The 16567-nt window shown below is 48.9% G+C and overlaps 1 protein-coding gene across 3 annotated transcripts in view; it reads right to left on the reverse strand.

The window, feature by feature from the left end:
• SPTAN1 (spectrin alpha, non-erythrocytic 1) overlaps positions 1-16567 on the reverse strand; it is a 50098-nt gene that overhangs the window by 21009 nt on the left and 12522 nt on the right. For 2 of the 3 annotated variants that reach the window (XM_015567042.1, XM_015567041.1), the window contains exons 15-31: positions 16239-16420; positions 15647-15890; positions 15330-15452; positions 14528-14745; positions 13608-13700; positions 13144-13278; positions 11826-11974; positions 10740-10799; positions 9467-9665; positions 7580-7684; positions 7082-7105; positions 6295-6330; positions 3722-3769; positions 2877-2968; positions 2460-2604; positions 2173-2354; positions 129-228 (exon numbers count right to left, since the gene is read on the reverse strand). In XM_015567042.1, the coding sequence (XP_015422528.1) occupies positions 129-228; positions 2173-2354; positions 2460-2604; positions 2877-2968; positions 3722-3769; positions 6295-6330; positions 7082-7105; positions 7580-7684; positions 9467-9665; positions 10740-10799; positions 11826-11974; positions 13144-13278; positions 13608-13700; positions 14528-14745; positions 15330-15452; positions 15647-15890; positions 16239-16420 (2135 nt within the window). The remainder of the gene's footprint in view (positions 1-128; positions 229-2172; positions 2355-2459; positions 2605-2876; positions 2969-3721; positions 3770-6294; positions 6331-7081; positions 7106-7579; positions 7685-9466; positions 9666-10739; positions 10800-11825; positions 11975-13143; positions 13279-13607; positions 13701-14527; positions 14746-15329; positions 15453-15646; positions 15891-16238; positions 16421-16567) is intronic. The other variant, XM_015567043.1, reaches the window with a different exon arrangement.

Genomic DNA, 16567 nt, shown 5'->3' on the forward strand with positions numbered 1-16567 from the left:
AGAAGATGCTCACTCTAATGTCAACCACCAGCTCACAACAAAGGGTGACGGGGGCAGGGGGGGCGCTGAGGTCTTCCCGGCCCAGCAGAGCAACCAAGTCTCCGCTCCTCAGCAGGCAGGTCACCCACCTGGTGTCGTTCCAGCAGAGCTTCGGCTCCGGTGACATCCTTGGCTAGCTCGTCTGAGGACACCAACCCTCGTATCCCATTGATCCAAGACATGAGATCCCTGGAAACCAGACCCACAGAGGAGCAGTCATTACGTTATCTGGCAAGCAGGCTTGCTGCCCAGGAAAGAGAGAACTAGCAACTCTTGTCTCAGAAGGCTATTTGGGGTGAATCCAGTCAATCTACCAAATGGGGCTAGATCTCTGAGCAAAGTTATGTCAAAGCCTCTCGTTCAAGTTATTGACATATTTTTTAAAAATAAAAAATTCCTTCGAGGAAAAATGGATAGGTTTATAACTAAGAACCTTTCCATCCTACAGAGTAATAGGTTCTAACAGAGACAACAGCTGTGGTTACAGCTTCAATGACAACGCCTTCTTTAGGATTGAGCCTTAAAGGTCCTGGGTCCATGCACGCATGCAATCCAGCTTCTCACAGATGTCGACATACACGGGCACACAGATCTATGCGTAAGGCCACACGCCATATGCTTCCTTTACCTCACACGCCCAGAAAGGCAAGTCCACGGAAACATGAGGCAGAGTCAATGGGGAGTGACTGCTTACGGGTCTGGGTGCTCTAGGCCAGGGGTGGGGAATCTTTTCTCTGCCAAGGGCCCACTGGATGTTTGTAACATCAGTCTTGGGCCATACAAAATTATCAACTTAAAATCAGCCTGCTAGCCCTGGCTGGTTTGGCTCAGTGGATAGAGCATCGGACTGCAGACTAAAGGGTCCTGGGTTCGATTCTGGTCAAGGGCACATGCTTGGGTTGTGGGCTAGATCCCCAGTGTGGGGCGTGCAGGAGGCAGACAATGATTTCCTCTCATCATTGATGTTTCTCTTTCTCCCTCCCTGAAATCAGTAAATATATTTAAAATAATAAAAATGCTCTCTCTCTAAAAAAAAATTAGCCTGCTATATTTGGTCAAACATTTAATTAACTCACCCCCTAATGTCTTGGCAGGGCCAGACCAAATTTCTCAGGCTTTATATGGCCCTCGGGCCGGATGTACCCCATGATCTAGGGTGATGAAAAGTTTCAAAACTACAGTGGGTGGTTGCATGACACTGAATACACTGAAGTGACCGTTTCATGACTTTTACTTCACAGAAAACAAACACAACCGGGACCTCCTACCAGAGCCCCGGAGGCGAAGAGCACACGGCCCGCTCCCATCCCAGCAGAGGACACGCCCCGGCAAACACACACAGACAGGAGCGTGTGCGAGCACCGTTAGCACAGACACACAAAAGAAACGTCTGTCCTAAACGGTACTGCTAAACAAGTAGAAGGCTACGCAGCCTTAAAATACTGTGGTCCCAGATGATGGGACATTGCACAAGACGACTGCCCTGGGCTTTCAAAAAGGTCAGTGACCGAGGGCAGAGGGGTACTGCTCTAGATGACGGAGACCAGCCACCAAATGCAGGTAGTAATTCACAACTGGATCCTCGATCAAAACATAAGCCCTGCCTGTGAGGCAGACCTGAGACGGCTGGAAGGAACTGCACGAGCCTAACCAACTCCTGCTGTCTCAGTGCGGGGTTTCTTAGTGGCCATCCAAACGGAGGCCGGTGGGAGGAGACCTTGCTCCCAGGAGCTGCCCGCTGAAGGACTGGAGGTAAACACCAGGCACCTGCAACCTACTGTCATGTGGTTCAGAGGAACCAAAGCACAGATTTAGAGATAAAGCAAATGCCACAAAAAGTTAGGGACAGGTGAAGGGTATCCTGGGTGTGCACTGTTAATTCTCTCCATTTCTCAGCGGACTTGAAATGTTTCTAAATAAGGAAAATGGAGAAGACGAAGCCATATCCATATTAAGTGAAAACTCTGTGTAAGGAAGAAGCAGCGCGTAGCAGGGGAGGGGCTGTGTGTGCCTCTGCGCGCGCACTTGGCGAACAGGAGACAGATTTCTGCCTTTCTGGCAGTCAGCAGGTTGAAGGAAATGACCCCTGAGAGGTCCCCTGCCCCGGAGCTGAGTGAACGCTGCGGGCTTTACCGGAAGTCGCTCAGGAAGCGCTGCAGGTCGTGGGAGTCGCCCAGCTTGGCCTTGCGCTGGTCCGCACGCTTCCCCAGGCTGCTCCAGGCCTGGTTTAACTCGGTGCACTTCTCCTGCAGGTCCTCTGCGGACTCAGGGTGGGACTGGATCAGGCGCTCGGCTGTGTCCCCAAGCGAGTTTACCTGGGGGAGGAGAGCGTGAGGAAGCAAGAACTCAGGGGCTCTGCTCCACGGAACCTAAGAGCTGCCTCGGGCACAAATGCAGAAGAGGACTCTGCGGCCTCCTACCTTGTCTCCGAGAGCCGCGAGGTCCCTCTCAAAGCCCTCGTGCTTGCGCTGCAGGGCTTGGACGCTGGCCAGATCGTGGCCGTAATTGTCTGTGTTCAGAGCCTGGTTCTTCTCCTCAATCCATTCTTTGGTTTCGTCGGCATCTCTACAGGCGAGACACACGGTCACGTTAGTCAGTGCTGAGACAGCTGCCTTGACTATTCTTAGCCGGTACGGGGACAGCTGTCAGGGGCACCACCACTAGTCCAAGCGCAGACACACTCACTCCCTCAGCAGGATTTACCAAGCACGCGCCCCGTCACACACAGGCCCAGGGGCCAGAGCACACATGCCAACCAGCTCCAGCTGTTACTCTGAAACGGCAGCAGGTGTGGGGACGGTGGCAGGGTCCCCGCCCAGCCCTGCGCTGCTGCTCACCTGTGGAACCTCTGCACCTCGTGGGCGCTGCCCAAGAGCTGGCTGCGCTCCTCGGCCAGCTGCTGCAGGGACCGCCACCGCTCGTTCAGCTCCTGCAGGACAGTGACACGTCAGCTCTCTGGCAACCCCTCTCTGTCAGGCCTCCCCAGGCTCTGGGGTAAGGGCCAAAAAACTGGTGGTTTCACGTGGAAGGAAAGGCTGGGGCACAGAGAATGTTCTCTCTCCAACCTTCCCAGTTGAAAACATTTGTACAGAACTACAGCAAAATCCAGGCGGCCAGAACCTTGCCACAGCTAGCCACGTCCGACGGCGTGAACACTCCATCCCTGATCTGGAATCACTTGGCAACAGCAGGAGATGCTGCTGGCTCATCCTCACTGTCAGCTCCCAGGCCAGCACCCAACACACAGCAAGTGCTTCGTACGTGACTGCCTCGCAGACAAGCCTCAGAGCCCCCGGCTCCTGCACAGGAGCCCGCGGTCCCGTCACCAGGCCCGAGACGCGCGGCGGCGCTGCGGACTTTGTGTGCCGGAGACAAGCCACCCTCGGGTCCAGAAAGGGGGGCTCCACCTCTGCTGTGAGGAGGCCAGAGGGACAGCCACAGCCGTCCTTGCAGCTCCAGGCCCCACTGGAACCTACGGGAAGGCTGACTCTGGTAAGACCTGGCGAGTTTTTGGTGAAAAGTGAACCTTGGTGCACAAGCAGAGTTAATATTTGCCAGGACACCCTCAGAGCAAGGAGAGTGACGCGTGCTACAGCTCACGCATTAGTTAGGACACGAGCTGCGTGCAAGAGAAGGAAGCGGAGAGGAGAGCGGGAGGCAGGGAGCTGGCGTGCTTCCTTACCTTGATGGAATTAAAGGTGGCCACGGTGTGAACCATCAGGCGAGCAGACTATGTAGAGGAGGAAAGCAGAAGAGCAAAACTAATCAAGTGTCTGTCAATTAAGGGACAGAAATCTGAGATTCAAGTACCATTCATTAGTTCCCAATTGTCAACCAAAATGATCTTAAAGGAATCTGTCAAAATTCTGAGCAGAGGCATTAATTAAAGGTATCAACCACAAGAAAGCCATGGAAAGACCCAAGTGCACAATCAGACCAACTCAGTGATTAATTTTTCTTGATGAAGAGTGAAAAGAAAATGGTGACAATTACAATTAAAACAAGTGTTTGGAGAGAAAAACCGTTTAAAGGCCAGTGTCTTTTTCTTGCCCACACTACAGAACAGCCCAGAAAACATACTCGACTTAACAAATGCTGGCAGCTGAGACGGTTTTTAACATTCAAGCGGATGAATAATTTGATTTCTAATTATGGTTACTGGGTTGCAGTTCTTTTTATGTGTCCCCTTGACTTAAGGGCAACAGCCCTCACGAGATGGGAAAGTAAACCAATGAATTAGCTTTCTTTCGGTCAACATAGCTACTTCTTAAAAAGAATGTTTCTCTTGGGATCTCAGAAAGAGATCCCTAGTTCTGAGATCCCTAGTTTTACCTGAAAGAAACTGCCTTGGCATTGCACTGTGATGCCCATAATCTTACAGGAAGTAAGACTGGAGGAGGGGCTGGTGGGGTAAGGACAAGCTTGGATGCAGGGACTCAGGATCGCAAATGCCCCCATGATATGCCCAGGGGACATTTTCAACCAGTGTGGGTGTGCACAGGATTCAGAAGGCAGACACCACTGTCTCCGGCCCTTTCAGAAATAAGAGCTTTGCTATTCACAAAGCCATCTGAAGTACATTTCTGAAAGAATACTTGTCAGCAGAAAAACTACCTGCAGGTCAACTGATAAGGTCGTTCCCACTCATGGCATCGCTGATCAAACTGTGCTCTGTAAGAATTAGGACTGGCCCAGCCAGTATGATCAATGGTTGAGCATCGACCCGTGCACCAAGAGGTCGCCGGTTCGATTTCTGGTCAGGGCAAATGCCAGGGTTTCGGGCTGGATCCCCAGTAGGGGGCCTGTAGGAGCCAGCTGATCCATGTTTCTCTCTTATCCACGTTTTTATCTCTCCCTCTCCCTTCCTCTCTCTCCAAAATAAATAAAAACATACTTTAAAAAATAATTTAAAGTACTTTCAAAATAATTTAAAGAAGATATAAAAAAGGGGAGGAAGTGGAATTAAAGGGAAAATGTCTCCCACCCAGTTTGGAACCTATTTAATGAGGATAGTCAGAGCCCAGAGGGTGGAAGGCTGAGAAACACACCCTTCACCGAGCCCTCCCTCCGACAAGGCGACAAGCACCCCCAGGGCGGGTGGGGGGGGGTTGCTGGTGGTGGGAAGCCTTTTGCTTTGAGGCTTCCACACCCTCCTCACTGAAAGGCACACTTTCACCAAGTAGAAACCCGCTTTATCTAATGCCAGCCCATAAGCCAACTGCCGATGGCTGCAGAGCTGGGGGACGAAAGACGCTCCGGGTCTATGGCAGGGGTGGGCAAACTTTTTCACTCGAGGGCCACAATAGGTTCTTAAACTGGACCGGAGGGCCGGAACAAAAGCATGGATGGAGTGTTTGTGTGAACTAATATAAATTCAAAGTAAACATCATTACATAAAAGGGTACGGTCTTTTTTTTTTTTAGTTTTATTCATTTCAAACGGGCTGGATCCAGCCCGCGGGCCGTAGTTTGCCCACGGCTGGTCTAGACCTAGGCCACTGGTCCCATAATCACAGCTGCAAACACTCACATAACAAAGCTCTGCCCTGCACTCCAGGGCAAGCGCCATCGAACAAGTCAGAAATAACGTCCCCTTCCATCTCCCCTCAGGGCTGGGAGGAGAAAGCGGGCAGGCAGGCAGAGGATGAAGGTGCTTCCTCTCCTCCTCATCCTCAGTCTTTCTGGTTCCTGTCATGCCCTCTTGCACTGCATCCCTACTCGTGGGAGCATGCCTAACTACGTGGTACACCTCTGCAAAGTCCATCCTGGCAGCGCCACGGTAATCAATACCATCTACCAGCGGTTCTCAGCCTGTGCGTCGCGACCCCTTTGGCGGTCGAACGACCCTTTCACAGGGGTCGCCTAAGACCATCCTGCATATCAGATATTTACATTACGATTCATAACAGTAGCAACATTACAGTGATGAAGTAGCAACGAAAATAATTTTATGGTTGGGTCACAACATGAGGAACTGTATTTAAAGGCCAGAAGGTTGAGAACCACTGAGCTAACTGAAATCGTGAGTACTTGCACGGGAACAATTTACAAATGTCTATGAAGTATCACATTGCGAGAGAACATATTCAAAGAATGTAATGCCAGAATCAGGAGGAAACCAGTCCAAACAGTCCAGAAATGACTAAAAGCTCAAGACCAGCCTGAATACTCAGAAACAGGCCCACCAGAAAAATACATCAAATGTTTTTGTTCCCACAAAACCTTTGGAAACGATTATTTGCAAAGGAGTTCTTACCTTCCAGGGGGAGGCTGTCTTGGAATCAGTATCATCCTGTTCAAGGAAGAAGGAAGAGGAAGAAGGAAGAGTTTAGGCAGCCACATAACTGACACAAAACCACCCAACTTGCTTTTTCATGGTGGGGAGGCCACAGAGAAATGAATCAAAACAGCTTTTCCTCTGTGACTTAGAGCTTATCATTGGCTGGTAGCAAACCACAAAGCTACTTGAGGAAAAGGAAGCAAACAAATGGAAGGGAAAAACTTCTAGTTTTTTAATGCAGAAGAAATGCGGGAATTTAATCTGAAAACGACCAACAATTCTTTTCCAGGATTTTTTTAGGAGACAGTACTCCCTGCACAGCGTGGCTCAGCTGGCTGGAGCGCTGTCCATGCGCCAAACGGCTGCTGGTTTGATTCCTGGTCAGGGCACATACCCAGGTTTTGTGTTTCATCTCCAGTTGGGGCACATACGAGAGGCAACGGATTGATGTTTCCCTCTCCCTCCCTCTCCCTCTAAAAATATAAATTAATAAAAACACACTTTTTTTACAAAAAGGGAGTAATAAGCGTAAAAATACTTAAAAAAAAACGTTTTTAGAAAGCTAAAGAGAGAAAAACTTTTTGGTCTTTTGGAGAATGGCAAGGGGAAACCAATGTCTGCTATTTCTTTTCCAGATTTTCACACACAAAAGGCATCTCGGAGGGTCAGAAGCAGAAATATTTAAGAGGCTGTTGACTCTATATTCTTCCCCAGGTCTATTCCTTCTCATGTCCAACTTCCACACGGAGCACCTGGGACTTACCCTGGGCATCATGCCATACACCTCCTACAAGGAAAAAGGGAAACCAGTGTTATCAGAGGAACACACATCTCTCAGTCAGTAACACTCGTTCCTGTCAAACCCGGAGACACAGGAGAGAATTAAAAACCCACACAAAAAAACAGACAGTGCACCTGGCCAGAAGAACTTCTTAAAATTTACTAGAGCTCAAGTGTTTATACGTAAAACCCTTTAATTAAAGGAATATAGGAGCTTATTATTAAAGGTCATAAAACTTTGAACAACTTTCACAATATTTAATGGGCATAAGGAGAGGGCGGTGCGTTTCCCCTACGGGGTGAAGGTAACAGATATTGGCCATGAAGTGAAACAAAATGGTTCGGTCACACAGGGTCCTGGCCTGCACCCTGGCCACAACTCTATAAAACACTGCTTGTTGGGCTATGAAAACAGAGGGGAGAACTGAGCTGCTTTCTTCTGTCCCTGGAGCCTCCCTCGGGGCAGGGCCCACACACCCACCTGCTGCTGCACGGCCTGCACCTCCTCGGCCATCAGACCTTCAGACTCCAGGTCTTCAGCCACCTTGTTAATGTCCTTCAGTCGTGACTCGTTGGCCTTTAGATCCTTTAAAGCAAAAGCCATAATAACCAAGACCCATGAGAGCAATTCAAAGAAGGAGGGCAACAGAGATTCAGGAACTACAGTTTTGCATCTGTAAGTTTCTGTTTAATAGACTTTCTACAAATAGGTTTTTCTATTTCTCGATAGTGACATAAATCAGGAAACCCTGATTGTCACTTAAATGGAGGTAAAAAACTGTAGTTAACCAACCATTATTCTGATTGGATGGAAATTTTTTTAAAACTCTTTGGGAGAGAGGACACAATGTTTTAAAAATGTGATGACATTTTAATGCCAGCCACTAAGATAGAACTGCTCCCCCCACCCCCCAGCTATTCTGATGGGTTATAAGAATACTTTTAAACTGAAGAATGAATAAACAAAATGTGGCATGTGGGTACAATGGAATATTACCCAGCCATAAAAAGCAGTGGCGTACTGATATTGCTATAAGGATGAGCCCTGAAAACATTACACTCCGTGAAAGCAGTCACAAAAAGTCACATTATATATGATTCCATTTATATTAAATGTCCAGGGCTCAGTGGATGGAGCGTCGGCCTGCGGACTGAAGGGTCCCGGGTTCGATTCCGGTCAAGGGCATGTACCTGGGTTGCGGGCACATCCCCGGTGGGGGATGTGCAGGAGGCGGCTGATTGATGTTTCTCTCTCATCGATGTTTCTGACTCTCATTCTCTCTCCCTTCCTCTCTGTAAAAAATCAATAAAATATATTTAAAAAAAAAATAATAAAAAAAAAAAATGTCCAGAATATGTAAATCCAAAGACAAAAAAGCCGATCTGTGAGTTGCCACGGACAGGGAAGTGATGGGGAGTAACTACTTAATGGGTACATGGTTTCCTTTTGAAGTGATACAGATGTTTTGGAGCTAGATAGAGGTGATGGTGGTACAACACTGTGAATGTACCAAGTGCTTCTAAATTATACACTTTAAAATGGTTTATGGCCTGGGGGGCTAGAAGAGGTCAATGAGGGGGGAAAAGGGAGACATATGTAATACTTACAATAAAGATTAAAAAATTTAAAAAGTAAATAAAAATAAGTAAAACAGTTTACTTATGTGAATTTTACCCCAATTAAAAAACAGGCCCTAGCTGTTTGGCTCACTGGATGGAGTGTCAGCCTGTGGACTGAAGGGTCCCAGGTTTGGTTCTGGTCAAGGGCACATGCCTGGGTTGCAGGCTCGATCCCCAGTAGGGGGCATGCAGGAGGCAGCCAATCAATGATTCTCTCTCATCACTGATGTTTCTCTCTCTCTTTCTCTCTTTTTCTCTCTAAAATCAATAAAAATATAAAACAAAGACAGTTCTAGCTGGTTTGGCTCAGTGGATAGAGTGTCGGCCTGCGGACTGAAGGCTCCTGGTTCAATTCCTGTCAAGGGCACATACCCTGGCTATGGGCTCGGTCCCTAGGAGAGGGTGTGCAGGAGGCAGCCAATCAATGATTCTCTCTCATCATTGACGTTTCTATCTCTCTCTCCCTCTCCCTTTCTCTCTGAAATCAATAAAAACAAAACAAAACAAAAAACCCACTTTTATACATTTTATATTTTGGGTTTAGAAAAGTCCTAAATCAACATGTAAAGAAAACTGCATTGTATGTCCTTGGAACTAAACATATCCAAGAAAAGTTTGGGTTAAAGGCATTTAAAAATAGCTACACAGATGGTAGGACATAACATGTTATTTTCATTCTAATAACCTGCAGCATCAAGAGCATCAAGTCTTTAAACCATTTTTGGCCCATCGGCAAGACCTCCCGTACCTTCTGGAAGTCATCGAACTTCTTCTGCAGCACCTCCACCTGCTCCAAGTCTGCGGCAACCTCCTCGCTGGTCAAGGCCGCTTCCTTCTCATTGATCCACTGCTGCAGCTCATTCGCTTCACGGAACAACATAAACTTCTTGCAACTCTTCTCCAGCATGCCTTTGCGCTTCTCACCCAGTTCGAGCAGAGAACGGTATCTGATGTCATTCAAGAGGGTGACAAGAGGGGCAAGGAAGGCAGTTAGCGTCTTACAGAGGCTACGTCCCTAACATCAAGGAAACCACCAGGCGTCTCCAAGACGTGGGTCCAAGGCCATGAGTTTGGAATGAGGCTGCCCTGATGATGAAGTGTCAGGCGCAGATGAAGAGCCTAAGGACCCGACAGCCTCTGGGATAAGCATCCATGTTCTGTTCACTCCCGGTGGCCAGAACAGCCAGGCACATCATCCGCGGGCCAACTTTGCACTGACAACATCATAACCACAAATGACGGAAACCCAGCGTTCAGCACAGTGACACAGGGTTCATGCAACTACAGCTGAGAGATGAGATGAGTTTGCTGGGTAGAATGTACAGAGTTCTTCTCTCTTATAATCAACTCTCTGAGCAGCCCCCAAGGAGATGGGCTTTAAACAGCCTCATACAGAATGTTAGCGCCTCTGAAAAAGGACATTTCTAAGATGATATATTTACCTCTCAGGAAGTTTTGGCAACTTCAGAAGGAAAATCAGGTAGAGTACAGAGTATTTGTACCATCTGATTAGTTGAAAAGTTTCTTAAGATGAACCCAAGAATATTCTAGCTCTTGGGAATTAATACACAAAAGGCTAAATTCCTATTATCTTTGATGACAAAAAATGACAAAAATTAGGCTCATTCTCAAATTTAAGCTTCCTAAAATGAAATAAAAAAGCAACGAGTTACCAAGAACCAGAACACTTTAACAAGAGGCACAACATTTCCTTCTTGCTACCAAGGATCACGACAGACTGGCTGTCAGGCCTGCTGCTGGCCCACCACAGAAGCCAACAGGAGGGGGACCCAACAACACTCTGAACATACACCTGCACAAGGAAGCCACCAAAGAGCTAAGCGGCCATCAACTGACAGCTTCACCGACACCTCTACCTGTGCAAGCGGAAGCGGAGGCACGGACACGGTCCCGCCCTCCACCTGGTCTTTCTGTATGAACAAATGCCCTCACAAGAAGCGGCAGGGGATGGGCAGGCATAGCCATGGACACAGGCGCTCAGCAAGGCTTCGCCTACTCACAGTTCTTCCACCTGTTTCATACGCAGGGATACACTGCCGGCCTCCTTAGTTATGCGTGTCCTGCACAAAGGGGCACAGCAAAAGCATGCACAGATTAGTGGGGCTCACCCCCAGGGGTGAGAAGCGGCAGCTCCGAGTGGTGCCTGGATGGTGGATGCACCAAGTGGGGAAAATTAGGGAGTCACTGAAAAGCTCTTGGAAACAGGCCAGGCCATGAGTAAAATCATGTAAATTAGAAATAGCAGGGAGATTCAATCAGAGTTAGTTCGCCGTCACTTTCCTGGAAAGGCGGCCATGCTACGGCAGTCAGCTTTCCTGTGCTGAAACACCAGCGACTTCAGAGCAAGGCCGGGGGATCAGATTTTACTGAAAGCTAAGTATGCAACTTCAGTCATCTGTTTGGTCCACTTTTCTGCTCTCATATTTGATACAGGCCCATTCTTGTCTTAACTCTAACAGAGCATCTGTAAGTGTACAAATAACTGATCTTTTCAGGGACCATCAGGGTCAGAAAAGCTCTATTATTCTACACTCTAGTGCCAACATATTTCCTGGGTCTCTGCCAAATGTCCAAAGCTGTTGACATCCTTAGCGAAATTAGGTATGTCCCAAAGGAGGGGCACAGGTCACTGGTGCTCAGCTCTGGGAAAATGGACAGAACCAACACGAAGTAAATCCCACTCTCAGAACATAAGCCACCGCAGAGAGAGCAGCTCTGTAACGGCCTTTTAACGGGGCCGAGCTGCAGAACATGTGAACGTGCAGTGTGAGAAAGGAGCTCCTGGACTGGAGGACGAAGGTTCAGGTCTTAATTCTCAGAAAAATGCTGTTTTAAAAGCAGCTCACAATGTGGGGAAGAAAGAAACAACGGAAAATAAAGGCGTCAGTCAGGGATCTGCAGCTCGAACAGGGTTCTTGGGTAAAGAAGCGACATGGGGTAAGGGGGAGGAGCGTGTCCCCGAGTTTGACGGGCAACAGAACACTGGCCCGGACGCCGCAGCACGCTGCCTAGCCCTCGGCCCCTGGGGGCTACGATTGGGCCCCGAGTGACACCAGGACCTCGGCAATCGCCTGTGTGGTCCTTACTGATTGTCGATCTGCTCCTGCCGCAGCGCAATGCTGCCCTGCTCCTCCAGCAGGTTCTCCCGGGAGGCCGACTGCGCGGGGTCCAGTTTCTTCACGTAGGCGGCCGGCACGAAGCCCTGGCGGTCGTTCACCTCCACTTTCCACCAGTCCTGAGGGGAGAGGGAGAGCGGTGACAGCAAGTTCCTCCCTTGGGAGGGAGAAACCAAGGCCTGTGTGCGTGCACACGTGTGTGTGTGTGTGTGTGTGTGTGTGTGTGTGTGTGTGTGTGTCGGCACGCTCGCTCACATGCACACACAGAGAACTCTAATCCCATTAAGAGGATCTCCTGATAGTGTCAAAAGCACTTGGCACAAAGACTGAAATTTTGGTCCCCTCGTGACCTGTCGAGCATGGAGAAGGTCATGAGTTAAGTAGCAATGACACCCAACATGAAGGCCATTCTTCCCTCGGCGTAGAGCCCAGAACTGTGCTGTGCCACGCTACAGCCGGGAGCCACATGTGGCTATGTAAATTTCAATGAATTAGAATGAAATAAAAAACTTCAGTTGCACTGGTCACACTTGAAATGCTTAATAGTCACATGTGGTAGTAACTACTGGAGAGCCAGCACTTAGATTTCCCCCACCACAGAAAGTCCTATTGGGTAATGCTTCTCCTGAGGAAACCAGGGTGGGACCAAGGTGTTGGTTTAGGTTTAAATTAGCGCCAACAGAAAGGTAAGAATCCTGGGTTTTCTCAAATTCTTGACTAGGGAAAACTGGGGTGTGGGAAGAAGGAGGTTCTTAGCAACAGCTGGGGACATTTGTCCACACTGACCACGATGAGAGGTGACAGCCTTTGGGAGGGTCAGATAACATGTGGAGTATCATGCCCCTCACTTCAAAGCCACTGTCAGAGAGAATGTCTAGGAAGAAAGGCTACAGAGCCAGGCAGCATGGAGCTGTGAGAAGACAGAGCCTAAGGGGTGACGTCACGGCTGTCTGCGACTACCCACTCTAGCCATACAGCTGAGATTAAGAACCAACAGGTACAAGGTATAGACCTGCAGTTGTATACAGCAGACTCTGCCTCCAAAGAAAGCGTGTGGAGTGTGCAGCTGTGAGTCACTGTACTGCCTGTGGGTATCTAAGAAGACAGACTGATTACCTTTGTGATGATGCACAACACAGGTAAGAGAAACCTGTATTAAAGCAGACTGACTAGGAAACTCCAAATTCTAAACCAGCCTCATTTTCCAAAGACACAGTAACCCAGACACCCAACCTGAGCAAAACTGGTGCTGCTGATGGAAACAACACGCAAGCCCAGGCTGCCTTGCCTTGTTGGTGCTGTTGAGCAAGGTGAGGATGTCGCCCTTCTTCATGGTGACCTCTCGAGGGCTCTTCTCCTGATAGTCATACAGCGCCAACACCAGCTCCTTCCCCGTCTCATCGTCCATGGGGGCCACTTGTTGCTAAAAAGCAAACACGGTTAAATCAAGGACGTTTATAACATGTTATGGAAGCACATGACAGAGTTCAACTTGGACAGCCGTACCAAATTCACCAAACACACATTTATGAGCATTCTAGGATGCCACCAATAAAAACCAATTCAGGAACTTTAGCTCTCTGGTGTCTTTAAAAATCTCACTTTAAACCATCTACAAACCTTGGTCTCATAAGCCTTAGAGTAAGGCCACAAGAATGTTGCCCAGGACAGTAACACCTGCAGACGCTGGTTCCTGCCTGTCCCCGGGCTAACCCGGCAACGTGTCACCGCTGAAGGGGAAGCCACACTCACCCGGCACGACTGTGCTTGCTCTCGCAGAGCCTGAATGCTGCTGCCGTAGGCGCTGAGATCCGACATCAAAGCTTCATGCTTCTTCAGGAGAGCCTGAAACCAAACCACACCGACCCTGTGGAAGGCGCCAGAGGCTCCTCCAATGGCATCACCCAATGAGCCACCCCCTCTGAAGTCCTGTTTAGTGATATGACTGGATCGCTTCCTGCTCCACACTTTCTCTCCCTTTTTAATAAACATTTAATTTGGAGGAAATATTCCCTGTGACCTAACAGTATCTTTTCACTCTGCCTTTACACATTTAGTTATACAATATCTGAAATGCATAAGGAGACATAAAGAACAGTATCGACTGAACCCATCACCATCTTAGGAAATAAACTGCCAATCAGACAGCTGGCTGGGGACACGCCCTCCTGGAGGGCATTCCCGGCCCTCCCCCACTCGCCACAGCCAGTGCTGCTTTCCTCACCACCATTTTCTCAGCTTTTCAGTTCTCCCATCTTTGGGAGAACCAAATATAGTCCATGTCAATACTCAACACATTTTGTTTTTTTTGTGATGACTGGCAAGAAAACAGCTTCAAGGACTACACCTAGACTTTTATGAATAAAATGTAAGAGTTTCAGTCAAAAAACAGAGGCCCAGCAAAACACTGTGTTAATGTATACATGCATATGGTGGAGGGACAACAGGACACGAGAACAGCAAAGTGTGAACGAAGGTGACAGGTAATGTCCTCTTACTTTTCAGTAGGACCGCATTCCCATCATAAAAAGTAAAAAGAGACCCTAGATGCCTTAGAAACACAATCAATCATGACGCTGCACCTTCCCAACTTGGTCACTTTCCCCGCTAGCCTCCCAGCCCGAGCCCTGGGGCAGGATCCCCAGCAGCACCATGATCCCCGACCCGGTCACCTCAGCGGAGTCCTCGTCCTTCCCGTAGTCGGTGCTGCCCACAATGGGCTCCTTCTCCCGCATCCAGGACTCGGCCTCATTGGCATCGGCAAAGTACTGCTGGGCTTGCAGCGAGTCCTCCAGGTCTTGCCGCCGCTGCGAAGCTTTGGATTTGAGTGACTCCCACTTCTGGTTCAGTTCGTTGAGCTTGGCCTTCACGTCTTCCGCAGCAAAATGGCCTGGGGGGAGGCAGGGGGAGGGAGGATGGGGAAAAGCATTTGACATGCTGCAGGACAAAAAAGGCCTGCGTGTTCACTTTCTGTCATTACATGTTGGTGAGCCAGGCCTCTTCATATTTCCAAACTCATGAGCAGCCCAGGTTCCAACCCTTTAACAGGTTTGCTCATTTTTGCCTCCTCATAAAGAAATGAAAATAACAGCATTCCCATAGTTCTGTCACTGAGACCCCGGCTCAGAGAGGTTAAGGTCTAGTCAAGGTCAAATAGTTAGAAAAGGATCGAGACGGTCTTCAACCCCACAGCTCAGGCTGACTCAAATCCAGGCACTGAACCATCAGAGAGGGAGGATAAGAGGAACAAAAGCAGGCTCTAGCTGGTCTGGCTCAGTGGATAGAGCGTCAGCCTGTGGACTGAAGGGTCCCAGGTTCGATTCCCGTCAAGGGCACATGCCTGGATTGTGGGCTCAATCCCCAGTAGGGAGATCTCTCATCAATAATGTTTCTCTCTCTCCCCCTCCCTTCCTCTATGAAATCCATAAAATTATATATATTTTTTTAAAACGGGAACAAAAGCAAAACTCTCACCTTCCTCCACCATGGCATTCCCCTTCTGTGTAACTGCTTTGATGCGGGGTTCATGTCCAGCAATTTCTGCTTGTAGGGCTTGGTGTTTCTTTAGCAGATTCTGGACTCCAATCAAATCTTTGCCTAAAAGCAGAAGAAATCACCCTCCCGTCATGCAAGCCATCAAAAAGAAAGTCAGCATTAACTGTCACTTGTGGCTTCCCCCCTGTCCCAATGTACTTTAACTTGACCTTGCTCATTTTGACCAGCGTCCCCTTTGGGCCGTAAGGGTAGAGCCCTTTCTCAGCTGGACTCCTATCTGATGGAGGCAGACTGACCTCTGTTGGTGGATGCAGCAATGGGCTCCTTCTCTCGAATCCACGTCTCCTCATCCTCCACATCACGGAAGAGCTGCTGCAAACGCAGAGAATCTGCCAGCTTCTGCTTCCGGGCGATCATGGGTTCCTTGAGGGCCTCATAGCGAGCCACGAGGGCTTCCTGCTTCTTCTTGATGTTTTCAGCATCAAAATGGCCAGCGTCCTGGAACTGGCGGGCCTGAATGGTGATGCCATCAATCCGATCCTGGGAATGGCAAAGGGCAGTCTTGAAAGCCTGGACCGGAGCTGGGCAACTTTATGTATTACCAGGCTGGCTTTATTACCTCAGGTGTGGTTTGAACGATACAAAGAAAAGGGAACGCATTTCCTTCCCACCCCACGAGCGTTCCTTCTGCCATCTGTTTCCCTCGTGTTGGGCTCCCAGAAAGCTGAGGGAGATGGCTGAACTGGAGCCAGAGCACATGCAGCACGTGGGGGGCCACGTAAGAAAATCAATACATTTCATCCCTCCCCAAAGCAGGCTGGTCCTGAATTACTGCATCCCTCACGCCTACCGACTCTGTTCACTGGCCCAGCAGCGCCCGCACTCTACCTGGTGGGCGGCCACGTCAGCCTCCAGCAGGGCGTGCTTCTTCTGCAGGTTCTGGACATTCGTAAGGTCTTTGCCATAATCGTCGGAAGCCAAGTGACCTTCCACTTCATACAGCCACAGTTCAATGTCCTCAACGTTGCGGTTAAACTGCTGCTGCTGGTTAGCCTCGCGGAGCTTTATTCCTAGTCAAAGAGGCAAGTGGGTTTCCTAATGACCCTTCCAGCAACAGGGGTGGGTAAAAGTAGGCTTACAGTTGTGAGTATGGGAAAGTTTATTCTTGTGCTATGAACTATTAATAATTATATTATTTCTAGTATTTGATATCATGA

This window comes from Myotis davidii, unplaced genomic scaffold, assembly GCF_000327345.1.
Source record: "Myotis davidii unplaced genomic scaffold, ASM32734v1 scaffold142, whole genome shotgun sequence".
NCBI classification, from domain to species: domain Eukaryota; kingdom Metazoa; phylum Chordata; class Mammalia; order Chiroptera; family Vespertilionidae; genus Myotis; species Myotis davidii.